The 26,765-nt window shown below is 43.5% G+C and overlaps 1 protein-coding gene across 1 annotated transcript in view; it reads left to right on the forward strand.

Annotated features, from left to right (window-relative positions):
* Window positions 1-15,762: 15,762 nt before the first annotated feature.
* Window positions 15,763-26,765, forward strand: part of NEBL (nebulette) — a 345,724-nt gene continuing 334,721 nt past the window's right edge. Inside the window, exons 1-2 of the mRNA XM_028114189.2 lie at window positions 15,763-15,934; window positions 17,214-17,308. Of these exons, the coding sequence (XP_027969990.1) occupies window positions 15,866-15,934; window positions 17,214-17,308 (164 nt within the window). The 5' untranslated portion in view covers window positions 15,763-15,865. The remainder of the gene's footprint in view (window positions 15,935-17,213; window positions 17,309-26,765) is intronic.

Raw genomic sequence — 26,765 nt, forward strand, 5'->3', positions numbered from 1 at the left:
AGAAAACACAAAAGAACAAATAGGTAATATAAGTGGAGAGAGGAAGACTCTAAGATTGAATCAAAAGGAAGCGCCAGAAACAGAAACCACTGTAACAGAAATGAAGAATGCCTTTGATGGGCTGGTCAAGAAACTGGACGTGGCTAAAGAAAGAATCAGAGAGCTCAAAGAAATGTCAATAGAATCTTCTAAAACTGAAATTCGAAGAGAAAAAGGAACAAAAAAGATAAAACATCTAAGAAGTCTGGGACAGCTACAAAACATGTAACATGTGTAAAGGGGATACCAGCTGGAGAAGAAGAAGGGAAAGAAACAGAAGCAATATTTGACACAATACTGAGAATTTCCCCAAATTAATGTCAGACACCAAACCACAGATCCAAGAAGCTCATAAAATAGAAAGGAAGATAAATACCTCACACCTCTCAAAAAAGTCATACCTAGACCTATCCTATTCAAACTGCAGAATATCAAAGACAAAGAGAAATCTTTTTTTTTTTAAGATTTTATTTATTTATTCAACAGCGAGCACAAGCAGAGGGAGCAGCAGAGGGAGAGGGAGAAACAGACTCCCCGCTGAGCAGAGAGCCCGACTTGGGGTTTGATCGCAGGATCCTGGGCTCATGACCTGAGCCAAAGGCAGACATTTAACTGACTGAGCCACCCAGGCACCCTGACAAAGAGAAATCTTGAAAGAAACAAGAGGAAAGAAACCCCTTACCCACAGAGGAGCAAAGAAAAGAATTGCAATGGGCTGCTCTTCAGAAACCATGCAAGAAAGAAGAGAGTAGTGTGAAATATTTAAACTGTTGAAAGAAAAAAATCACCAACCTATGATTCTGTATCCAGTGAAATTATCCTTCAAAAATGGAGGAGAAATCAAGTCTTTCTCAGACAATCAGAAATGGAGGGAATTGTTGCCATGGGGACTTGCCTTGCAAGAATTATTAAAAAAAGATTTTCAGAGGGGAGGAAAATGATATATGTTACAGATCTATGTAAAAAGATTTTAGAGAAGGAATAAATGAAGGTAAAATAAAATGTTTATTTTTTTATTATTAATTGATCTAAACAGATAACAGTTGATTTAAAACAATAATAGCCGCCATGTATTTGGTGAGTGTGACTTATGGAAAGTAAAATGAATGACAGCAATGTTATAAGGGACAGGAGGAAAAAACTGGGAATACTCTGTTTTAAGTTGTTTGCACTGTCTGTAAAGTGTTATAATATTATTTGAAAGAGGGCTTGGATTAGTTGTAAATGCATGTTGCAAACGCTAGGGCAACTGCTAAAAAATAAGTTAGAAAAAGAAGTGTAACTGATGTGCTAAGAGACGAGAAAAAAATGGAATCCTATAAAATGCTCAAATAACAAAGCAGAAAAGAGTAGAAGGAAAAAAACGATGGGGAGCCTGGGTGGCTCAGTTGGTTGAGGGTCTGACTCTTGATCTCAGGTCTCGATCTCAGGGTTGTGAGTTTGAGCCCTGCACTGGGTGTGGAGCCTACTTAAAAAAAAAAAAGAAAAAAGAAAAAAAAAGAAAAGAAAAGAAAAAAAGGAACTAAAAACAAAGGCAATGAATAGAAAACAGTTACAAATATGGTTGATATTAATCTAACTATATGACAAATTTTACTTGATTTTATAATCAAAACCACTCCCTAGTGGGGTGATTAAGAGCAAGGGCTATAGTCAGACTGACTATGGTTCTGGAACTTGCTTTCTTCTTTAAACTCTCTCTGTCTTGGGGCACCTGGGTGGCTCAGTTGGTTAAGTGTCTGCCTTCAGCTCAGGTCATGATCTCAGGGTCCTGGGATTGAGCCAAGAGTTGGGCTCCCTGCTCAGCTGGAGTCTGCTTCTCCCTCTCCCTCTACTCCTCCCTCTGCTTGTGCTCTCCGTCTCTCTCAAATAAAAAAAATCTTAAAAAAAAACAAAACAACTCTGTCTTAATCATCATTTTAAAAGGGCAGAATAATAGTATCAATCTAATAATATGTTGTAGGGTTTAAATGAGATGATATATATATCATGATATATATATTTAACTTTTATTTTTTTTTTCAAGATTTATTTATTTGAGAGAGAGAGAGATTGAGACAGCAAAGTGAGAGAGAGCATGAGCGGGGCAGGGGGGTGGTGCTGCAGAGGGAGAGGGAGAAGCAGGCTCCCTGCTCATGTGGGGCTTGATCCCAGGACCCTGAGGTAGTGACCTGAGCTGAAGGCAGATGCTTAACCAACTGAGTCACCCAGGCGCCCCTATATTAAACTTTTAGTACAGTATCTGGTATATAGTAAGCTTTCCGTAAATGCTGCCTACTGTTATTTTCCAACAGAATTAGGTGTTTATTACATTTACTAAATGTTTACTAAAATATTAAGTACCTACTATGTGTTAGGTATAGTATAGATGATGTGCTGACACAATTTGGATTGTGCTTATTTTATTAAATAAAAATACTATACAATATGTGCATATAGAAGAGTTAGAAAATACATCAAGGATGAGTGTGTGTGTGAGAGACACAGGGAAGAAAAAATCCTACCATTCTGCAAAAACCATCATCAACACCTTGACAAACATCTTTTCAGACCTTTGAATATATGTGTATATATATATAATGATTTCTTTAAAGGGGATCATTATGCATGTTGTGTTTTATATGGATTTACATGTTTATATTCACTATCTGCACTGTCTTTCTATGCATAGATACATTTTTAAGTTTTAAAAGTGTGCATTAATTTTACCTGAAGTTTTATAGTTTAAGTCACTCTTTGCTTTGCTTTTTATTCAATAATGGGAATTCTGAGATATGCAAATGGAATGAACGAAACAACAGTCCTCTTATCAGAAATCAAAGCTTCCGTAGACCAAATCTCTGATATCTTTAGTGAGATTCGCTGAGAATTCAAGCAGGGGCAGGAATATAATTGCATTTTCCATTCTCAGCTGAAATGTTGAAAAGTAAAAGAAAGACAAAATGGAAGGTCTACAAAGGTCAGACATGAGAATTTTCCAAATAGCAGAATCTATTGCATATACTACTGGAATTTTATGAAGGCCGGGTATGTGTCGGAGGGCCCGAGGGAAATGGAGCAGGAAGAGAATGTGAAGTTCTCTGTGCTTAGCTTGGTGGTGAGCTTGGAGGAGCCCCACCCTCCTTCATTCCTGACCTCCTGGAGTCCCAGGAGATGGGAGAGGAGGGGGGCTGTGAGGGATGGGGGGGGACTGGATTTCCCTCCCAGCAGGTCTCAGCAGTCTGTGAACCGAACTCTCCACACCCTCGGGCTCTCGTCAGCAGCTACAAGGGCTGTGGGGTGTTACCAGGCACATTTTTTAAAATGTGAAGGAAACAAAACAAAAACCCACACCCTAAAATCTGTCCTGCAAACTGGTCATTACTTCCTCTTGGTTCCACCTCACTCTCTAAGGGACCATTTGAGTGACAAGTAGAGCTGCCACTTTTAATAGCCCTGGTGGAGCCAGAGGGAGCCCCGGCTCAGGTGGACAAGGCGAAGTGGGCAGAATATTGGGCAGCGATCTCAAACACAGAGCGCCCTTATGCTCTCCAGAAGAGTTTTCTTGTGAAAGTGATGTTTATTGTAGAAAATGTGGAAAATATGGATAGAAAAGAAAATACAAACGCACTGTAATCCCACCTCCGTTGCTTATTGAGTGCACGCTGGTCCAATGTTTTCTGTGGGCATTTACTTACATAAAATTAACAATGAGATCATAGCGAACGCTTGTTTTATAACCTGCTTTTTTCCCTTAACAAAATATCGGAAACATCTTTTTGTGTCATTAAATGCTCTTTAACATTATGTTTTACCTTTTCACTTTAATTTTTAAGAGGTACTCGGTTACGACATTACATCTCTGTTTTGTTTTATTTGAGCTTTAATACGTATTTTTATTGGATGAAGCTGCCTTAGCAGCACCAGGGGCTCGGGTTTCTCTTTTATATAATGAAGGCTCTTTTCTCCATCCATCTCCATGTGGTCCGTTCCATTCATTTCATTTAATTTATATTAGTCATGGCTGAAGAACACTTACTTGCTCTGGTATCGATGGCTAATGGGCACGGGTTGTACCATGTGCGTTTGTGAAATGGTGATGAGCAGACGTCGCATTTCCTTGTTTGATGAGTACACGAAGGGAAAACCGCCTTCCTGGTCTTTCAGTGAGATGTCAGCCCCCTTGAGGGGAGCGAGGAGCCAGTGCCTTAGCCTGGGTGGCCACGAGACATTTTTTGCTGCAACATTTGAACAGGGAAACATCTTCTGATGATCATGAACCCACAGCCCACTGAAAAATGAGAATTATGGCCAAAGAAAAGTGGAAAAAAAAACCCGTTGGTCGCTTGAATGACCGGCGCAGTTTTCACTAGGGTGGGCCTTGTCTTCTTCACTCATGAAAAACCTGCCCAGCAATTATTTTCTCCTTAAGGGAGGCCTTCCCATGGAGCTCATTACCAGGAGCTCGAGTAGATTAAGCAACTATGTCAATTTGTGGATATAAAGCGAAACATATTCTACTTTTGTCAGCTACACAAATGGTATTTGTCCTTGACGCTGCTCTGTTGATTTTTCCAGGCTCTTGATTTTTATGAACTACATTTGTGGGCCTGGCTGACTTTAGCAATCACACAGGCTTGCCTCCCTGAGTTTCTGGGGTCCTTGGCTTTTGTGCCCCCCACTTCCCCTCCCCCATGCCCCAGCTCCCTTCCTCACACCACAATGCCCTTTTCCAGGCTGCCCATACCCTGTTCTGACTAGAGATGAGCGGATCAGGAGTTTAGGATAATAATAACATTATATATATAATATTTATTATCATATTATATATCAAATCCATCCAAATTATAATAATTATCACAAATATTTACAATTTTAATGTTAATTTTATATAATTTTTTAAAATTTTATTTATTTATTTGAGAGAGAGAATGAGAGAGAGAGAGAGAGTACATGGGGGGGAAGGTCAGAGGGAGAAGCAGACTCCCTGCTGAGCAGGGAGCCCGATGCGGGACTCGATCCTGGGACTCCAGGATCATGACCTGAGCCGAAGGCAGTCGCTTAACCAACTGAGCCACCCAGGCGCCCAATTTTATATAATTTAATAATTATATTAATTTTAACATTCAGTTATAAATATGTCTAATTATATTACAAGTATAATTATATATTTATAATTATAATAATACAATAATAGTTTGGTTAAATTAGGTTAAGTAAAATATATTATGAAAATATCTTCCATTCCTTCCTTATTACTCCTTATTACTTTTTAAAATGTGAAATTTTGTGAAATTTTAAAATGTGAAATTTAAAATTTTAAATGAAATTTCAAAATTTTAAAATGTAAAATTATACATGTGGCTCATGTTTGCGACTCTCATTAAATTTCTGTTGGACAACACATATACAGACCTTTGCATGGTTACTCGGAATGGGCTGATTTCCAATTCCTAAGAGCTCAGAGCTTTCTTTGAGGCCATTGTGACATCCTTGTTCTTATTTACTTCTGTTTCTTAGAAATGGGAATAACATCTTAAAGACAAGAATATATGTATACTTATGTTTTAATTTAAATTTAAAAGAGAAAAAACTCCCACAGCTACATCTTATCTTTGGTCAGATTTTGGTCTATAATGATATTCAGATATAAAAAGTGAGCCAAGGGGCGCCTGGGTGGCTCAGTCGGCTGAGCCTCGGACTCTTGATTTTGGCTGGGGTCATGATCTCAGGGTTAGTGGATCGAGTCCAAATTGGGCCCCAGAGTCAGCGGGGAGTCTGCTTGAGATTCTCTCCCTCTGCTCTCCCTTCTGCTCACCTGCGTGCTTGCACATGCATGTGCACGCTCTCTCTCAAATACATAAATCTTAAAAAAAAAAAGTGAGCCTAGCTAGCCCTTCCCTCATTTTTGTTCTTGAGCTTCCCTTAATATATTTTTTTAAGATTTTATTTATTTATTCATTAGAGAGAGAGAGAGAGCATGAGCAGGGGAGAGAGGCAGAGGGAGAGGGAGAAGCAGACTCCCCGATGAGCAGGGAGCCCGATAGGGGCTGGATCCCAGGACCCCGGGATCAGGACCTGAGCTGAAGGCAGCCCCTTAATTGACCTAGGCACCCAAGCTTCCCTTAATATTCTTTTTTTTTTAAATAAAGATTTTTATTTATTTATTGAGAGAGAGAGAGAATGGCAGAGAGAGAGCATGAGATGGAGGAAGGTCAGAGGGAGAAGCAGACTCCCTGCTGAGCAGGGAGCCTGATGCGGGACTCGATCCCGGGACCCCAGGATCATGACCTGAGCCGAAGGCAGTCGCTTAACCAACTAAGCCACCCAGGCATCCCTCCCTTAATATTCTTGATGGGTCAGGCCCTCAAATGCCTGCCTGGCCACAGCCTCTGGGGAACAGGTGGGTCCCTGTTCCTGTGATGCTGTGTCCCCTCCTTATTTCCTCTAGAGCTGCTTAGACCTGACATCAGGACAGTGAAGAAGTACCAACGACCCAGAGATTTGAAAAGATGAGCTGGGCTCATCAGCATGTTTTTCTGACCTGGAAAGAGGGAGAAAGAATGAGACTGTTATTTATGGGAGGTGAAGTTGAAAAAGATGCTAAGAGAGCACTTGGGGCCATGTGTGGTCATGGCCACAGCCAGATTTATAAGGAAGAAATTACAAGTAAGCAAGATCTGTGAATAGGGAAACCTGTCTATGGAGAAGCATGGGAGATAGACAAACGGGGGTGAGAATAAGCAAGTAGTGACAGAGAGAAGCAGCTGTGTGGAGATCAGCTGAATTGCCTAATAACAGGTGCCAGCACACTCAGGCTGCTGTAGCAGAAATACCGGAGGCTGGTAGACCAGAGAGCGTATAAACAACAGAAATGTATTTTTCACAATCCTGGAGGATGGGAAGTCTAAACCAAAGGCACTGGCAGATTCAGTGTTTAGTAAGGGCCCTCTTTGTGGTTCATAGATAGCATCTTCTTGCTGTGTCCTCACATGGTGGCAGGTGCAGGGGAGCTTCTGAGGTCTTTCTTACAAGGGCACTAATCGCATTCGCGAGGGCTCTGCCCTCATGGCCCAATCTTCTCCCCAAGGCCCCACCTCCTAATGCCATCGCCTTGGGGAGGTAGCATTTCAATGTATGAATTTTGGGGGAGACCTAAACATTCAGACCATAGCAAGAGGTCACTAAAATAAAGATTCTTAAATTGATTGTATTATCGATCTGTTGTTGTTTTTTTTTTTCTCATGGCTCTATAAAGATCCCGTCATTTTTGGAGCTGGGTTGTCCAACTTTTCCTGGATTTCTGTATAAAGGGAACATTATTATCATACTGAAGTGGCTCTCTGTTTTTTGTAGCTAGAGTCTAAAGGAAATGCTACCTTCATTTTGGATAAGTTTTAGAGTTAATGTCTTTTTCTCCCCAAAATAGTTTTGATTTTGAGGTATTTTCTAGTCTTTCCCTCTCCCACATTTCTGTTAGGTCCACACAGAATTTTATTTTATTTTATTTACTTATTTTAAAGATTTTATTTATTTGTCAGAGAGAGAGAGCATAAGCAGGGGGAGTGGCAGGCAGAGGGAGAAGCAGGCTCCCTGCTGAGCAAGGAGCCTAATACGGGACTCAATCCCAGGACCCTGGGATCATGACCAGAGCTGAAGGCAGACGCTTAACCATCTGGGCCACCCAGGCGTGCCCACACAGAATTTTAATCAACCCAATCTAATCCTAGTTTTTTTTTTTTTTAATACCTAAAACAACCCTTTTCTTTTTGACTGCTTCTAAGCCATATAATTTAATATTATTTTAAAAAATGATTAAATTTTTATTTGCTTTTGTGTATATTAAGAAGAAGATGATCCTTTAATCTGTCACTGAACATAATTGCAATTCTTGCCAAGCAGGTTAGAAATCTACTCTTTTTTTGAAGTTCAGAATTAATGCTAACGAATGAGTCAGAGCTTTGGTATAAAAAGCATAAGAACTTACTACAAGGAATAAAAATCATGTGCCTTTATTTCTATTACTATTGTCATTGGGCAAAAAGTACATTTTCCTTGATCTAGTTCTCAAGTGACTGTAAGCCACGTTGAGGTAGTATGTTAGCTCCAGCTGCCATCACAGCATACCATGACTGGGTGGGTTAAACAGCAGAAATTTAGGGCGCCTGGGTGGCTCAGTCGGTTAAGTGTGATCATGATCCCAGGGTCCTGGGATCGAGTCCTGCATCAGGCTCCCTGCTCAGCAAGGGAGCCTGCTTCTCCCTCTGCCTCTCTCTCTCTCTCTCTGTCTTTCATGAGTAAAAAAAAAAAAAAAAAAAAAAATCTTAAAAAAAAAACCAGTAAAAATTTATTTCTCACAGTACTGGAGTCTGGGAGTCTGACCTCAGGGTGCCAGTATGGTTGGGTTCTGGTGAAGGCAGTCTTCCTAGCTTGCAGATGGCTGTCTGCTTGCTGTGTGCACACATATGGGGCGGGAGAGAGAGAGAGAGAGCTCAGGAAGGGAGAAAGGGGAGGGAGAGAGGAAGGGAGCAAGTAGTTGGAGGAGGTCATTGAGAGGAAATGATTGCCTGTTGACCCATGAGCTAGACTAGGGGCCACAGGAGGCTCCTTAAACCTTCCCCTGTTCTTCATAAGTACATTTCCCACAGCTTTCTTGTACTAGGAGCCACTTTAAGGATGTAGCCTTGAGAGAGTGATGTGTCATTCTCGACCGTATACATGGCTGAACCCTGCTGAGGCCCTTCTATAAACTCTTAAGGTTCTGGCAGGGGGATGCGAAGATCTACTCATCTTGCAGCTGTCCAGGATAAGCCCCACAGGTAAGGTCCCTTATTAAGATGGTCATCGACAGTCTGAAGACGTCTGCCTTTTTCTTCTATCCTTCCTTACCCTCCGGGTATGTGGGCCAGTTTCACACTTCACCCTGGAAACTCCCAAGGTTATGGGTCAACACAAGCTCTCTGGTGCCTCTTCTTCTAGGGGCATGAATCCCATCAGGAGTGTCTCAACCTCACGACCTCCTCTAAACCTAATCATCCTCCAAAGGTCCATCTTCACATAGCATCACATTGGCAGTTAGGGCTTCAACATACGAATTTTGTTCATAGCAGGTTATTAAAGGCCAATTATAATTTTTTTTCCCCAAGTGAGTATTTTAAGCAAAGTGTTTTGTTTTTCTTTTTAAGATTTCTGTCAGGCAGGGTCTTCGCCAAGGCTGCCGGGCACTGATGCAGGAACTGACCTGATGGGAGCCAGCAGGCGCTGCAGCTGCCATCCATTTTCTTCAGCCCTCCTTCTCCAGGAGCTGGGCCGTTGTGCTCTCTGGCTGTCCGTCTGAGATCCCCAAGGCATCGGGCATCCTGTGAGCCCTGCCCTGGTGCTACCCCCCACTGCTGTCCTTGCTACCACAGCCTGCTCCCGCCTCAGCTCGCCACCCATGCCCCACAGTACTTTTTGATATCTTGTGAGTTTTATATAATGCAGGTTTTATTTTTATAGCTTGATATTTATCAAGTTTGGCAGATGATTCATTCGGAAAGCAGTCTTGAGACACATGAAAAGGGTAATAATAACTATCACATACTTGTCCCCTCCTATCTGATTTGTATTAAAATAGAGCAGGGAGGTCAGGCTTATTTACTTATTTTTCTGGTTGTTCAATGATTAAGCACATATTTTACTAAGTTCTTACTGGATGCCAGACACCGTGTTTGGTGCTTTACATGAATTAATTTTTCTTTGTTAAAGTCATGTAGTGTGGGGTCCCACAATTTCCAATCTACGACATCTCTAAGTCCTGTCTGGGAGGGTGAAGTCCTTCCTCCTTCCGGGTCCTGTCTGCTGATAAGACTTCCTAGACGGTTGTCCCAGAACGAGCCAAGGAGGACATGGTAAATTGCTAAGCGAAGGCAGTGGTGGTGGATATGGAGACAGATTCACAGATTCTTTTGGAGATAAAAGTTAATGGGATTGCATAACTGGACAGGGTCGGTTAGGAAGAGAGGAAGGAGTTTGGGTTGATTTCCAGGGTCCTGGCTGCCGAGATGAGGCTGGTACTCATCAAGTAGTTCTATAGAAGAGGAGAAGAAGATTCAGGGAGATTTGGAGAGAAATATGGTGACTTTGTGAACTACCTGTAATATTTGTATGTACATATGAAAAATAAAGTGGAGAAGCAAGGCAATTATCTGAAGACTGCAAGTAAAATAAGTCCTTTCATTAGGAGAGAAAGTGAAGGCTTATGCTTTGAAGCATTTTGCTCTGGGATCTCTCCTTTGGAGACAATGCTGATAAGAATCATAGCCAACTTGGGCGCCTGGGTGGCTCAGTTGGTTAAGCGACTGCCTTCGGCTCAGGTCATGATCCTGGAGTCCCAGAATCGAGTCCCGCATCGGGCTCCCTGCTCGGCGGGGAGTCTGCTTCTCCCTCTGACCCTCTTCACTCTCGTGCTCTCTATCTCTCATTCTCTCTCTCTCAAATAAATAAATAAAAAATCTTAAAAAAAAAAGAATCATAGCCAACTTGATCGCCAAGTGCTTCCTTTAGAAGCCCTGGAACTCACTGAGGTCCTAATAACGACACAACAGAACTCACACGCAGACGGTGTCTTAGTTTCCTCTTGCAGCTGGAACAACACAAATTTACCGTTGTGTTCTTAACAACACCAATTTATCATCTTCCAGTTCTGCAGGTCCAAAGTACTAAAATCAAGATGTTGGCCAGATTGTGTTCCCTCTGGAGGCTCTGGGCGAGAATTTGTTTCTTTGCATTTTCTGGCTTCTTAGAGACTGCCTACATTCTTTGCTTTGTGGCCCCTTCAAGCATTGTCCAGGCCAGCAGGGTAGCGTTGTCAAATCTCTCCGTCTGGTCTCTGCTTCCGTTGTCACTTTTCTGACTCTGACCCTCTGCCTCCCTCTTCTGAAGGACGCTTGAGATTGCATTGGCTCACTGGGATAACCTAGGGTCACTTCTATCTCGAGATCCTTACCTTAATCACATCTGCAAAGCCTCTTTTGCTGTGGAAGGTGACAGAGGCATGGGTTCTGGGTCTGAGCGTGAGGACTTCTTGAAAGACCACGTTTTGCCACCACGAGGGTCTGTCTTGCCCAACATCCTAGTATGCTCAGTCCCACGTGGACCACAAGGTGCTTCTGCTTCCTCTGCCTTTCTTCCCCTCCTTTGCAAGTCCTTAAGGTGTTAGGTCAAACTTACATTAAAAGCTGATATATTGACAAACATTTTTGGTAAGCTGGGGCTTTGGTGGGGTTTGTCTGATATGATGTGTCATCGATTAAGAAAGGTTTCATTATTATTTGAAGTTTCTTGTTGTGCTATGTTGGGAGGGGGCATTGAAGCGATGTATTACTTTCAGCATGTGTGTAAGAGCAAAATAACTCCTAAAACGGGGGGAAGAAAGGGAAATCACCCTAAACCCTCCCCTTAGGGGGCCTTCTATTCTTGCGAGAGGGGTGCTACCTAGTTCCTACTCCTTGTAGAAAGTGTAGTGACCACTTCCTCTACTAGCATTTCCCGACTTCCTAGCTGAATTAGAAATCCCTCCTCTGTTCTTCCACGTTGTCTGGGGCAGAGTAATTCATTGTTTGCTTATCTGTCCCACTAGATTTTATTATGAGGGGAGATTATGCCTTATTCCCCATTGCATCCCCTTGTGCCTAAGACCTGTCTACCAATAATTGTGTATTGAATGGATGAATAGAGGAACTGTTTCTAGAACAGCTTCTGAATCTTGAATTGCCCTTAATGTTTTTATCTTATGTACCTCACTGCCTTGCAGGAGTGCTACAATGGTCAGTGAGATAATTTCTCTAAAGTGTGTTAAGATCTTTGGAGAAATGTTTCATTAGGCTGAGGCTCAGGCACAGCTATCAAACGAAGCTAAAATTTATTCTTTTTCTTTAGTTTTATTTATCAAAGTTGTTGGCCGGGAAAATTTGCCTCCATGATGAATTTGAGCCAACTGGCAAAAATGTATACAATTTTACATAATGTCTTACAAACAGAAGGCACATAATAAAGCTTTGTATAATGAGAGAATGAATAATTAATAAAAAGAGCTATGCCTTTTAGGGAAGTAAACAAACAAAATAAAACAAAACACATACTGAATCTTGTTTGTAAACCCATTAGTTCCTTGTTGTTGATGAAGTAGAAAGCATTTCTTCAGTTCTCATCGGTGGTGTATGAGTCAGCTTTTGCTGCAGTAACTGTCAACCCTCAAAATCTCAATGGCTCAGCAATTATTTTTTTACTCTCATGATGTGAGGGTTGTGGGCTTGCCGGGGCTCCGCTGGGCATGGTTGGGTTTACAGAACTCAGTTGGGCTCTACTGGCTGGATAGGTCTTTTCATTCTTGGACAAAGTCAATGAAGCAGCCACTCCCTGGGATATGCTCTTCTCATGGCTGGGAACCAGAGCTCAAGGGGTGGGAGAACAGAGGTAAACTGCGCAGGTACCTTAAAGCTTCTGCTCCATTGGCCAAAGGAAGTCACATGGTCAAGTACAGAGTCCCTGTAGTGGAGAAATACACTATGCCTACAGGAAACATTGCCAGTTGTGAACCAATAACACAACCTATCACAATCTGTGCCCAAGGTAATGCTTGTCAAAGCCACTATTTAGCTTTCCGTAGTAGTAACTGCTCATGAAAGCTTTTATTTGAAGTTCAATTTATTTAATTTAAATAGCAAAGGCGATTATCTGGTATTCAATAGGTTTTATATAAATCGGCCCCACAGGTAAAAGTAAATAGATTTGGGAATTTTAGCTAAAGAAAAAATTGAATTTTATAAGTATCTAAATGTTTTCATGAGGGTCATGCTAGTCAGTCCTTCTTTGTATCTGTGGGTGTCTAAGCCAGCAGAAAAGGATTTAATTAAAGTAGAGATATTGGGGTATAGTTACCAGAAGGAATGATTTCTTGACCAGTCAAGTGAAAAAGACTTGAAAGGGGCAAAAGGTCTCCCTAGTGGATAATTAAATCATTCATCTGCTTGAAGGAGGAAGGCTGGGCCAGATGACAGGTTTCTGCCAATTCTCTTGTTTATAGTACTTTGAATTTTGAAATAAAGAAGTCCTTTTAAGACAGATGGTATTAAAATTCCTCTTACATCAGTAAAATGACACTAAGAAACTTAGAAGCTGGTTTAATGCAGAAAATGAAAATAGTAAGAGAAAGAGATGTGAGAGGAAAATACAACTCTAAGCATTCAATTTGAGGGATAGAACATCATAGTTAATTCCAATTTTAACACATTCATTTGTTTTATTCACACTGTCTTTCAACAGACATTTAATTAGTACCTACTCTGTGTCAGGCATTGTGATAGGTGCTGGTTGGCTAAGAAATTATATAATTCATAGTTAAAAGATCTGATAAATCAGCTATAAATGTCATGATCGCCATCAATCTTCCTCAGAATTTTTTGCGTACCATTTAGAAAAGAGAATAGGATTTTAATTTTTTATAAATATATACTTTATATAAATATATATTATTTATATTTTATTTCTATGATTTATAGTCATGAAAATCTAAACCCTAAAAGATTATTCCTTTCGGATGATCATATATGCCTTTCTTGGGCATTTCTTTTCTTTCTTTTTTTTTTTTAAAGAATAAATATCCTATGGTCCTTTCTTCTCCCCTCAGCTTTTTTGAGGTATCATTGACAAATAAAATTGTAAGATATTTAAAGTGTACAGTATAATGATTTGATATACATATTCCTTGTGAAAGGGTTTCCCCCTATTGAGTTAACACCTACATCTTTCTTTCTTTCTTTCTTATTCCACGTATAAGTGATACCATGCAGTATTTGTCTTTCACTGTCGGGCTTATTTCACTTAGCATAAAATCCTCCAGGTTTATCCAGGGTCTCAGGCATTTTTAAAGAGCACTGATGTGTTTTAAAATGACAACTGATCCTCTCCGACAGCAAATTATTGTTTTATTTGCCTTTGAGGGGGATTTGTGAGCAGGGCAATGAGGGGTTCAAAGGCTCTTGCATTGGTGAATCTCTTTCAAGAAATTATCTCTTTTGAAAAGTCAAACAGCACAACATCATTAGGAATGAGATTTCATCAGCGCAGACTGCCAAAGAGGCTCAGAAATCAATCTTTTTTTCATGAAAGGCTGCAGCTATGAAATATTTGTCACAGTAGTTGCTATGTGGCATTACTGAGTCTTAATCTGTGTGCTAGCAACGGAATGTGTTTGCTTATTTGTTATACCCAACCTATGATAATCCTAGTTGACACTTATGTAGTGTTTACCAAGAGGCAGGTGGATTGAAGCACTTCAGAACTGCTGACTCATTTAATCCTCACAGTAGGAGAGTAGGAGCTGTTTCTGTAGCGCTGTTATCCCCATTTTGTAGATTAGAAAACTGAGTCATAGAGACGCTTAGTGGTTGCATAAAGTCTTGCATAAAGTCACAGGACTAGTAAATGGCAGGGTTGGGCTTTGAACTCAGGCGTTGTAGCTCCATTTTGCTGCTTTTTATAAAGCGAATCCAATAACCTGAGATCTTATTAAAACTTAAAACTGATTTCTATTCCGTTTGGTTTCATCCTACCCTCATAGGACCATGAGTTTGTAATTGCTTCCCTTCCTGCAAGTGAAGAACTTTTCGTAGATTCTGTGTTCAATTGCAAAAATATACATTGCACGCGCACACACACACACACAAACAGACGCACAACAGAATGAATGATGACCGTTTATTAATCCAGAAAGGCTTGATAGGGGCCTAAAATGACCACTCGTTCCCCAAGAACTGATAAAAAAAAGTGCAGGGGTTGGGAGCCAGTGAGAGAAGCGGCTTCCCCTTCTAGGGTCTGACGACCTCACACAGGCGCGCGCGGCCCGCTTTTCTCCGAAGACGCCCCTGCGAGCGGGCGCGACACCATGCGCGGCGCCGCGGGGACGTGAGTCCCCTGGGTCCCTGCGGGTCTCGCGGCTCCTGGGCCCGAGCGCGCCGGTGCGCGCGGCCGGGACAGCCTCGGCCCGGGGACCCGGCTCTGCGTGGGGCGTTGGTGCGCCGCGGCCCGCCGTGCCGGGGGCTGGAGGAGCAGGGCGCGCTCAAGCCCGCGTCCTCTGGGTGCCAGGAACACCGGTCTGCGAGGGGGGGGGGACCTCGCTGGGGCAGAAGGCAGAAGAGGAAGGGCAGGGAGTGCGCGGGTCTGAGCGCCGGCCCCCCCCAGTTTCTCCCATCGCCAGCGCTTCCCTCCCCCGTCGCCGCCCACCTGGCCGCCCCCGGCTGCGGCTGCGGTACCAGCTCGCTCCCAGGCCTCACAGTCGCAGCCCGCGGCTGTCTGCGGAGCTCTCCAGGTCTCGCCGCCCCCCCACCCCCCCGCCTTTCACCAGCTGCGCCCTCCCTCCCCGGTGCCCGACGTGCTCGTTCCCTGCCACTTGGGTCCGGGCGCGCCGGTGGGTTTGGCCTGCGCGGCGGCGGCGGCGACGAGGCGGGGGAGCGAGTGAGCGCGAGGGGCGGGAGCCAGTGTCTGTGTGAGTCACCCGTACCTGGAGTGCGAGCGACGCAGAGCGAGCGGCGCGGAGCCCGAGCCGGAGCCGAGCCGGGGCCAGCGAGTGCGGCCGCCCCCCGGCGCCAGGCCCCGCCGCACACCCACCCGCGCCCCCGCCGCCCGTCCCGCGCGACGCGCGGCAGGCTCGCCAGGGGTCCGGCGCCGACTCCCGACCCCGGCGCCCGGCCGCCCGCAGCTCTCCCGCCTTCCCGGAGGCGGTGCGGGGCTCGCCGGGGGATGTCACAGCGGCTCCTCGGAGCCCCCAGCCGCTGCCGCACAGCCGCCGCCCCAGGGAACCGCGACAATGAACCCCCAATGCGCCCGCTGCGGGAAAGTCGTGTATCCCACGGAGAAAGTCAACTGCCTCGATAAGGTGAGCGAGGGGGCGCCGGGCCAGCCGGGACCTGCCGGGCGCCGGGCTGCACCTGCTCCGAGAAGTTTTGGCATCTGGGATGCAAGGAGAGGAGTGGGTCTCAGTGTTTGTGTGTGTCTTGGCACAGGGTGAGGGCGCGCAAAGGAAAACGCCCGCAGGAGTATCAAGAGAGCACGCTTGGCGCTGGTGATGTTGGAACCGGCAAGGGTTTCGTCGGGGTGCGGAGGGCGAGGGTGCGGGGCTGCGCCGGCCTCGAGCTGCTGCGGAGGGCGCGCGGCGGAGCGCGGCCCGGGGTCGAAAAGCCCAGGCTCGACCCCTTCCCACCTGCCCTCCTGCCCCTCACCGCCCCGCATCCCCGCCCCAAGGATCCGCCCGCACCCCACCTCACCGCCGCCCCAGCGCCTCCTGTGACGGCGGCGAGGTGGAGAGGCAAAGAATAATTAATATGTCGTGGGGCGGCCGCTGCGGCAGTGCTAAGAATAATCCCCGCCGGAGAGCCTGGCTCGGCGCGGCGGGCGGGATCCGCGGGGGGTTCATCCACCCGGTTGGGGAATTCCAGAGGAAGTGGCTTCGGGCCGGCCCCTGCAGCCCTGCTCCCTGCCCTTCCCGGGCGCGGATGGAGTGGACCAGCCTGCGAGAACGACCCCGGCGCTCTCCCGAGTGACTGGTAATTGAAACCAGCCGGAGGCGGTCCCTGTGAAATGTGCGTGTGGCGATAGAAACGCCTCACGAGAGCGCACCGTCACCCCGCCAGGCGTCCGGGGCTGAGTCCACCGTCCCCACAATTTAGTAGAAGCTGGACCGGGAGGGGGGGAGCAGGGGTGCTTACACAGCCCCCCTCCTGCTCCGTCGGCTTGCCTGACTTCCGGTGGACCCATGTTTGTGGAGATGCTACGAACACCGTGTTTAGGCACTTTGAACCGGATTCATCTTCCTTTGGAAGCCGCTACACAGGTTCCATTCCTCCATTAGCCAGTTCAGGATTCCGTTCTGGCTGCTCGTAGAAGTGCGGTGTGGATAGAGCCTTGGCACTTCTTCCGTCAGAGTCTGTACTTGTGGTGGGGATTCATTTAAAACTCAATTTTAATAGCCGCCTGCCTTGTTTACTTAAGTGGAAGTAGGCAAACACATCTACTGTTACCTACAATCATTTTGTTGTAGTATTTTCAAATAAGGGTGGGGACGGCCTTGCGCTAAAAATATCCCCTCTCTGTACCCATCCTGGAAAGCGCTGGCATTGTACTAAACTTTTAAATATTTATTATTATTTTTTTTTCAGTATTGGCATAAAGGATGTTTCCATTGTGAGGTCTGTAAGATGGCTCTCAACATGAACAACTACAAAGGTTATGAAAAGAAGCCCTATTGTAATGCGTAAGTATTGTCAACGTAGCATGCCAGGTGTGGCTCGGCATCAGAACAGGAAAGCAAGTGCATCTGCCTGTTCTGGAGAACTGACTCACTGTGTCGCGCAGGTGGGGCGGTGGCCAGTGACTTGTTTCTGCCACAGACTCTGAGGCCAGGTGCTTTGTTGGAGGACTCATGGCATGTGCGTCTTTCTTAATGGGGAGGGTAATATGTGTGTGTCTTCAACCAAGTCCGTTTTGAGGTTCACAGTGTTGCAGAGTTGGGAACATTTGTTAGAAGCTGCAGAACTACACCCTGAGAACGTGTGGGCTCTGAAGTGCATGTCAGCTTTCCATTTTAATCATATGATGTTGCCATATTGCAATTTTACATCTGAACCTAGTTGCTAGGGAAAGGAGTGTCTCGCTTCATCTCAGCCAAGACCACTCCAGAGATCCTAGAGCTTACACAGGGAACTAAAGAATGGAGACATAGGTATTTCTGGCTGGTTAGTAGTAGGTCTGTTGGTGGGGATTAAAGAAGGTAACCTTTTTTTGGCAGGCTTTTCTGTAGGCGTGCTTTTAGCCTAACTACTAGTAGTTAGCTAGCATTTATACAGTGCTTATCATGTGCTAGGCCCTATTCGCAGCACTGTATGCATACTGACTCATTTCATCTTCACAGACTCAGGAAGGGGCTCAGATCACCCCTCTAATCTGGAGATGGGTAAACATTGGCCATGGGTTCCAAAGGTCTCCTTCGCTGCCCTGGGGCATGTCTCTCTCCACTTCTTGAACATCCTCCCGCCCCAGAGTGTTTTCAGCTGTGGGCTCTTGGCCCTGATTGTTGAGCTGCCTTCTTCCCCGTTCCCCTGTGGGGGCCTCCCTGGCCTGGAGGTGGCAGAGGACCCCTAGCCTTTTGGCTGGAGTATTGCCAGAGATTCATTCTCTCTAGAGTTTTTGAAGTAGGTTCGTTCAGGTCTTCCGGAGATGGAGGGCCCATGGTTAATTGACACTTCACTCATGGGACTGTGTTTTCATACATAGTAAGTTTTTGGTAAACAAATGTAGTGTGCTCATACCTCTCTGGTGAAGAACTTCTTTTTTTTTTTTTTTTTTTAAATCTCTTTGTGTTTCTGTTGGTTCTAGCTTAGTGCTTATGGATAGACTAGAGACTTTTCAAGAAATCAGAAAATGGGGGCACTGAACAGAATTCAGGACTTTTTTGGATAAGTGAAGTTCACACATATTGCCCAAACTCATCGATGTTTTCAACCCTCCTATACCATGCCTTTTATTAGGATAACATGAAGCAAAAATGAGATTTCAGTGTTCTGGTCTCCTGCTTCTCTTTTTACTTATTTATTTATTAAGATTTTATTTATTTGAGAGAGAGAGAATGAGAGATAGAGAGCAAGAGAGGGAAGAGGGTCAGAGGGAGAAGCAGACTCCCCACTGAGCAGGGAGCCCGATGTGGGACTCAATCCCGGGACTCCAGGATCATGACCTGAGCCGAAGGCAGTCGCTTAACCAACTGAGCCACCCAGGTGCCCCTGGTCTCCTGCTTCTCTTAAAGAGAGGTATGAGGGACTGGTTAAACATCAAAGGCAGTCAGCAGTACCTAGATGGGAAAGGGTCTCCTACAACCCATAAACGAGATAATTGTTCTTTAGTTTAAAGGAAAGTGAGCCATTTTCCCCTAACTACTCCAGCCCGTGGCCTGATTCAATCAGGCTTTATGGGCCACACAGCCTAGAGTTTAACCTGGTGATAACAATGCCTTTGGGTGGCTCTGGTAGGCCTGGAGGAATTGGGAGGAGAAGAGGAAAGACAGGAGAGAAAGAAATTGAGGAGAGAATAATTACGTTTAATATGATTTGATGGAACATATATACATATTTAGTTATCTGCGCATGTATACAAATACACACACACATATATACGCACCTATAGTTAGATAAAGAATTGAATTAGGGAGAAAAGAAATGATAAAAATAAAAGGCCAGAAAAAAAGAGATACAACTGAAGGAGATAGTGTTTGGTTGCTTTGGGCCACTTGACAATTCAGTGTTTACTGCTTAGTTTCAGTTCAGTCCAATTAAAAAAGAATATCAGATTCTGCAGCAAGTCATCGATGGCTGGTTTGCACTCTGACTTAGCAGTGGACAGTGCCCAGAACAGTTGAGATTTGGACCCCAAAACAAAAAACCTCTAATTGTAGGTGGGAAACATCTTGCTGTGTTGTTTCATAGACTGAGTCTCATTTTACATACTTCGGGTATGTCTAAATCAAATGCTTACAGATTTTTCTCTCTAAACTTTCTTATATAATTCATGTACCTTGTTATTAGGTTTAAGTGGAATTTTGGGGATAGCATCTCAGATTTCTTGCTTAATATGAAACCTGGTGTTTCACCTTGTTGAGCAGAGTAACAGGGGAAGACAGAAATCTAGCTTTAGTGGGTGAATGATTCGAATTGATGGTGTCAATTTGTTTAATTTAGCTTTAAGTTCATGTCACAGCTTGACATGCTGTCTCCAGAAACAGAGCCTGGCAAAGTTGCAGGTTCTGTCTGCTGTGAAGGTTCCAGGCTAGAAGACCCCTGTTCTCAACCCTTATTTTTCCAAGGGCATAGGTTGCCATATAAACTCGCTGGGCAGCGTGGATTACCCTCTGGGGATTCTGTTGCCTCCGCTCTAATTCAGGTCCTGTATGTCAGTCAGCAGTTCCCTGTGGTCTTGGCCAGAAGGGTTGCCATAATTTCTCTGGGTCATTGGTGGAAAATTGATTCTCTGAAGCATACTGTTACTAGGAAATGAAACATTCTATGTCCATGCAGTATTTTATCTGTACCCAGTTTGGCTCAAGAGTCAATATATGTCCAAGTTTAAATGAAAATGACTATTCTTCCCCCCTCAACTTGTTATCGTGAAAAAGTGGTTGAAAGAATAATAAACGAACATCTGTATATCTTCCACTGAAATTCCGCCGTTATTAACATTTTGCCACATTTGCTTCATATTTCTATTTAGGTATATTTATGAATATATTTATTATTGTCAGACCATTTGTCAGTTTCATGCATCAAGTTGGTTTCATATGTTGATATTTCCTCCCTGAAAACTACATCATCCACATACTAAGAATAAGGATATTTTCTTAAAGAGTCATAGAGCCACTGTCAAACCTAGGAAAATTAACCAAAATTTTGTAATATCTAAAATCCTATTTTCACATTTCCCCCATTGTCCTAAGAATGTCTTTTATAGCTGCTTTTTTCTTTTTAAACCAGATCCAATTAAGGTTCGTACTTTACTTTCAGTTGTTGTGAAAAAAGATAGCTTTTTTTGATTATTGGGTATTCAGAATTCTTTAATTTCATTTCTGTTGATTTACATAAGCTGTCAGAGTTTTCATGAAGAGGACTTATGTAGCATTTCTTGTGAAAAAGACCTTTAAAATAAATATCAAGAATATGCTTAATAGTTTGAAAGCATAAACAGGCATTTAAGTTTATTTTAAGAAAACATAACAGCTTTTTATTTTAATTGATACCTGGGGGCATTTTTTTAATGGGATGAAGTAGTGAGTATTTTCTTTGCTTTAAATACGTTGCTTATTTATATTCTCATGTGTTTAGAGAAGAAACAAGTTTTCTGTTTGATTTCAGGCAAAGGAAAACATATAAAATATAATTTACATAATATTTAAATTTTGATCTTTTGATAGAATGATCAAAGTGTATTACACACTAGATGTAAGATGGGCATAATACACATTAAGCTCCTCATGCAGTAGTGCACACAATTAAAATATTTAAAAACAAACTGGTCTACTTGAATACATGCCATGTTTTCATAGCCTTTATGTTTCATAAGTATGTTTCAGGCAGTGGATTCTTTAGCACATTCAGGATTTTTTTCATCATGTAACTTGCAAAGAAAAGAGGACGAGGCAATATTTTTATTGCTAAGAGATGTTGAGAAAATAACAGTACATGATTAGACAAAAAACACACCTCATATTTGTATGTAAAGATATACGCCAAGTTAAACTACCCAACAAACCACCCAAAGATTATAAAACCCGAGGCCATTTGACAAATAAATTATTTAACTTGTCACGTGTGAAAGTCAAAATTGCACTTACTATATGTTTGTAAAAAATACATCATTTCTTCAGATTTTCTGAGAAATATTATAGCTTAGAAATAGCAATGTCAATGACTGGCCAGTTAATATACTGGCACCAAAAGTCTAGTTATTTTAGGTCAGGGGAGGCCCCAGTTAATGACGCAATAGTTTTAAGCAGGACCTTGTCAATAATTTCCCCCAGTCATTACTTTTGCGGAAATTTTTGGGGGGCTGAGAATTTGTCCTGATCTGCCCACATTTGATATACCTTGTATCTGTGTCAAATGTATCTTTAAATATGGGGCTGAAAAAACACAAATACCTGTACTCAGTGTGTTTAACTGTCTTTCCAAATAAGATTCCCTCTCAGCAAATAGTTTCACTTAACATCATTTTGGGAGATGTTTAAAAACAAAACAGTAGGAGCTGTGCGTCATGTTTACTTTTGCTCTGCCTGTGTCAGCATTCATCTTGTGAATATTTATTGCCCATCTACAGCCTGGGAGATGCTGAGCTAGGTGCTGCTCGTTATGAGCCGCCCAGAAGGGCTAGTGCCATTCAGCCAGCCTGTCTTGAGGCTGATTATCTGGGCCAGCGCTCCACTAGTTCTCACGTACTGTTTCTCTGCTGATCAGTCCTTGTTAGTGCCTTTACTAAGGGGTGCTCTGAGGACACGGAAGGAAATTGAATTTAAACCCAGGAGTTTTTCCACCAGTGTATTTCCCTTATCTCTGTTTAGACCTCTCAAACCCAGTTCTATAACCCTCCAAGGACTTGAGTTATCTCAAGGGGACTTACGAAATTCTTGCTATTAAGTTAGCTTTAATTACTTAAGAACTTTTCATGAAAGGCACTGTGGTGTAATTGGAGTTTCGAAGCAAGACGGAACTGGATTTGAATCCTGACTCCATCATGCTCTGCTGAGCAAGTCACTTGATCTATAAGCTTCAGTTTCTTCATCTGGACAATGGGAATGGTAATGCTTACCCTTCCAGGGCTGCACGGGACTAAGGAGACAGTGCATGTCAAGGTTCCAGCAGTTTCTGGCATATAGCAGACCACCAGTAAACAGTCGTGCTTTCATTTCCTCAGTGGGACTTTTTTGAGGGATGAAGGAGGAAAAAGAGGGTAGAGGGAGAAGAGGAAGTACTTCAAAGAAATAATAGTTATTCCTGTTAAAATGTTTATACCAATGTTTTTCACCCTGTGGGTTGCCACCCATTAGAGGGTTGTATCCAGAACTGAAAGAAAGACAGAGAGAGAGAGAGAGAGAGAGAGAGAGAGAGAAAAGAGGGACTATCAGAGAGCATCTGAGTAGTGAAATGAGTATTGTTTTGGCAAACATTTTTCTTCCAGTTGTGTGTGTACAGCGTGTACTGGATCATGATGTAAAAAATATTTTTTCTGGAAGTGGTGGTCAAAAAAGTTTGAGACACACTAGTTTAGTTTTAATGTCCCACATGTAAGAGAGAACTGAAAGTCGCTGGTGAGGACCACACTCTGTGCACTGAGTTCATGAATTCAGATAACCATTGCTTTCCCACTCTTGAAGCCAACCACATCCTACCCCATACCCATCAACCTTCAGGAATCTGCTCAGCCATCAGAACCGTCACCATCCCATGAAGGCACCGTGTGCTTATTTCTCTGCCTGTACCCTCTTCTAGCTTGGGGTGGCTCCGAGCACATCTGTCTTGCTCACTCTGCATCCCCAGAGCCTGGCACTTAGCACTCAATAAAGATTAGCTGCATCAGTGAGTGTGAAGGTCGCGCTGCATCAGTGTCGTTCTGCCTACCCCCTCAGATCGGGACGCCGCCCAGCCTACTTTCTGCTGGGGAGGCAGACGGAGGTTGGGCAATGTGAGAAGCTGGCTTGAGAGTAGGCCTTGAGGAACCTGAATGGTGACGTGGTGGTCAGGTTTCACAGAGTCTGAACACCAAGGGCTGCAGTCTCCCCACTGAGGCTCGCCATTGCCAAGACATAATGAACGTGGTAGGATTTCCCTTCACTGCTTACAGGCTCGGTTTCAAAACTTGGTATTGTTCTAAGATTCCTTACTGATGTTCATTTATTTTCTTCTGGGTTTAATTATAATCTGTGAAATAAGATAATAATTTCTACCTAACAGGAACTCTATAGAAATTAAATGGGGGAAATATTTGTCAGCCTTAACGCATCAGATGACACCTATTAGGTACGAAAATGTTAGTCCCGTCCCTGAATTATAATAAATAGAAAATTGTCTCATATTTCCCCCTTAAAGAGAGGGAGAAGTGTCACATTGTTAAAAGTAACAGTTTCTATGGAAGGTTATTGTGGTTTGTGGGAGTTCTAGTTAGCATCAATTATAATATGCCTTGCCTGACTTTTTAGTTACATACTACATAGAAAAAAATTCAACCTCTTGCTCCTTGACATAGACTTGATGTGGGAAGATGATAGATGATAGGGGTTTTTTGTTTTTTGTTGTATTTTTGTTAAAATTGGATGATTGAAAGTGAGGGATGGAGACATTTTATTTGAACCAAACAAAAAGGTTCCAGTGTATATGCAGACTGATCGGATTCTCAGTTACCTTACTGAACCATTGATGGTATCTCATGAATTCGAATCTTACTGCACTTTACAGTCAAGAACAGTGTAGTAAGCTCACACATCAGTGTAGAAAGACACGTCGGATGCACAGACTTATTTTTGATGGTATGTTTGGATGTCTAGAAGACCATATTTCACATTAGGTACTGAGTTGTGTCACATTTAAAAGTGTTTGAGAAAGGGGTGCCTGGGTGGTGCAGTCAGTTAAGCGTCCACCTCTTGGTTTCGGCTCAGGTCATGATCTCAGGGTTGTGAGATTGAGCCCCGCGTTGGGCTCTGAGAGAGTCTGCTTAAGATTCTCTCTCCCTCTCCCTCTGCACCCCCCCCACCCACTCTCTTTCTCTCTCTCTGAAATAAATAAATCTTTAAAAGAGAGTATTTGTGAAAGGCACATTCAATGTGTAGTCTCTTTCTGATGATGTATTTATTATGGAATGATGTCAGATAAGAAAAGATTTGGAGATTTGGAAGCACAGCAAATATCTCCTAAATCACAGTGAAATGCAAGGTTAATGCAAGATATAGATGTGTACGCTTAAACGGATATTGATTATGTGTCAGGGGCCTGTGTAAGGGTGCATTTCGGTATGTCTTCTTTAAACGTTTTCAGAGGAGTGCTTTACAAAGGAAGAGTGGTTCCTGGGGATGTGAGGAGTGAGAGAGAAGCAGATGTACCCCCAGAAGACACCCTCCTTCTCCAGAGCCCGAGGCCCCTTCATGCTCCCCCTTGAGAGGAACGGAAAGCTGAATTTCTTTTCCTTTCTGTTTCTGTTCTCCTGTAGTTAGTGTTACAAGGAAGCCCTAGGCTTTTAGCAGCGTGAGAAGTGGGATCTAGAGTAATATTTATGAGCTGAGTGCCCAGAACATTTCACAGCCTTAGTAAAAGCATTAATATTGATTCTGAAGTTCTGCTAGTGAATAAAACATTCTGCAGCTTTTCTTGTCGAACCGAGATATGGGGGCACGGGCAGAACCAGGAAACAGGAAGTTGTGGGAAGGACCAGGTTTGAACGGCAAGGACTGTTTATTCCAGCACTGGAAACCCATTATTAATTTTATCTATAGTCATCTGTGCATTTTTCTCTGTGGTATCCTTGAGGGAGTTACTTTGTGTTCAACTTCTGTTTACTTTTCCACACTCTGTCGACTCATTCCCGTTGAATCCTAGGAGGAGCTAGAAGAAAACTGGCTCGATGTGTGTATTTTTGAATAGCATCAGATCGATAGGTAGACTGGTGGTCTGCTATACTTCTGCTTCAGCTCAGCAGTCTAAAAAGCTATTTAGACAAAAATCTTTGATTTGATTCCCCTGATGCTCATTATCCATCAAAGGCAGGTGCAAGTCAACCGCAGAGAGCCTGGGGAGAGCCGAGGGCCAGAGATCTGGGATATGGACGTAGACAGTTGCCCACCGGTATTGAATTTGGGCTTTCAATGTGACTTCATTACCCATTAATTGACCAAGAATGTGCACTCGACCAACTCAGGCAATGTCCAACTACACTCAAGAACAGGGCAGTAAGCTCACACATCAGTATAGAAAGACACGTTGGATGCACAGACTTATTTTTGATGGTATGTTTGTATGTCTATATCATCCTCTCCTGGCTGCTCTTGCAACCATCCACCTATTCCTGGAGCCTTAAGCATCTCTGTCGTCTTCCACACCTCCCTCCCCGCCCCATCCCGTCCCTGTATTCATTCCCTCTGTTCTTGCCCGTGCTCGGGCTCTCTTATCATATTTGGCCAGTGATCTGACCAGTGTCCTCTAACTGGTCTCCCTGTTCCAGTCTTTCTCTTTTTGAAGGCTTTTCCTGCCACCATACTTATCTTTGAAACCATGGCTCTGGTGACTTTACTTCCTTGCACAAACACCTCTGATGGTTCCCCACTGCCTGTAGAAGACAAGATTGGGGGCTTTTCACCACCTACCTTCCCCAGCCCTCCTCCTCTCCAGTCACACTGGGCTGCTTGCCTGATGCCTTCATCAAGTGTCTTCAGCAAAGTCTCAGTGTCCTCATCTGTAAAATGGGTATGATAGTAGACTAGGATTAAGATTTCATTGGAATATCAAAATAATAAGTTGAGCACAGTTTCAGGCACACAGTAAGGAGTTAATAAAAGATATGATTTTCATCGTTATGAAACTTGACACATGATCTGACCCTTTACTCACGCTGTTTTTATGCCTTCCTGCCCTCCCCTCTTTTAAAGTTACTTTCATCTTTAAGGTACACAGCCTTGACAGCCTTTGTGAAGCCATTGTGAATCTCTCAGTCAATCACGGCACTCTCTTTGTGTGTTCATTGTAATTAAAAACAAAAGATTTTATTTATTTATTTGTTATTTGTGGGGGAGGGGCTGAGGGGGAAGGAGAGGGTGAGAGAATCTCAAGCAAACTTTGCGCTGAGTGCGGAGCCCCACACGGGGCTTGATCTCACAACCCTGAGATCATGACCTGATCCGAAATCAAGAGTCAGACCCTCAACCGAATGAGGTATCCAGGTGCCCCTCATTGTAGTTTTTATATCTCCATTATATCACTTTTCAAAAGGCCTGCCTTGTACTAAAGTTGTATCTGTCTCCCCATTGGAGGCAGTTTCCTGCTGAGAGGGGACCACGGAAGTTCACAGCCTGGGTTGGAGGTGGATTGGGGGTTGGGGAGGTCGGGTCAGCTGCAAGAGCTTGACTTCTTAAAGGTATTATTTCTGGCATGTGTTTAAGGAATTGAGAATGGGTGTTGCAATGCTGCAGT

The sequence above is a fragment of the Eumetopias jubatus genome, unplaced genomic scaffold (assembly GCF_037043125.1).
Source record: "Eumetopias jubatus isolate StellerSeaLion01/CBP00866 unplaced genomic scaffold, mEumJub1_p1.0 scaffold_8, whole genome shotgun sequence".
NCBI lineage: Eukaryota > Metazoa > Chordata > Mammalia > Carnivora > Otariidae > Eumetopias > Eumetopias jubatus.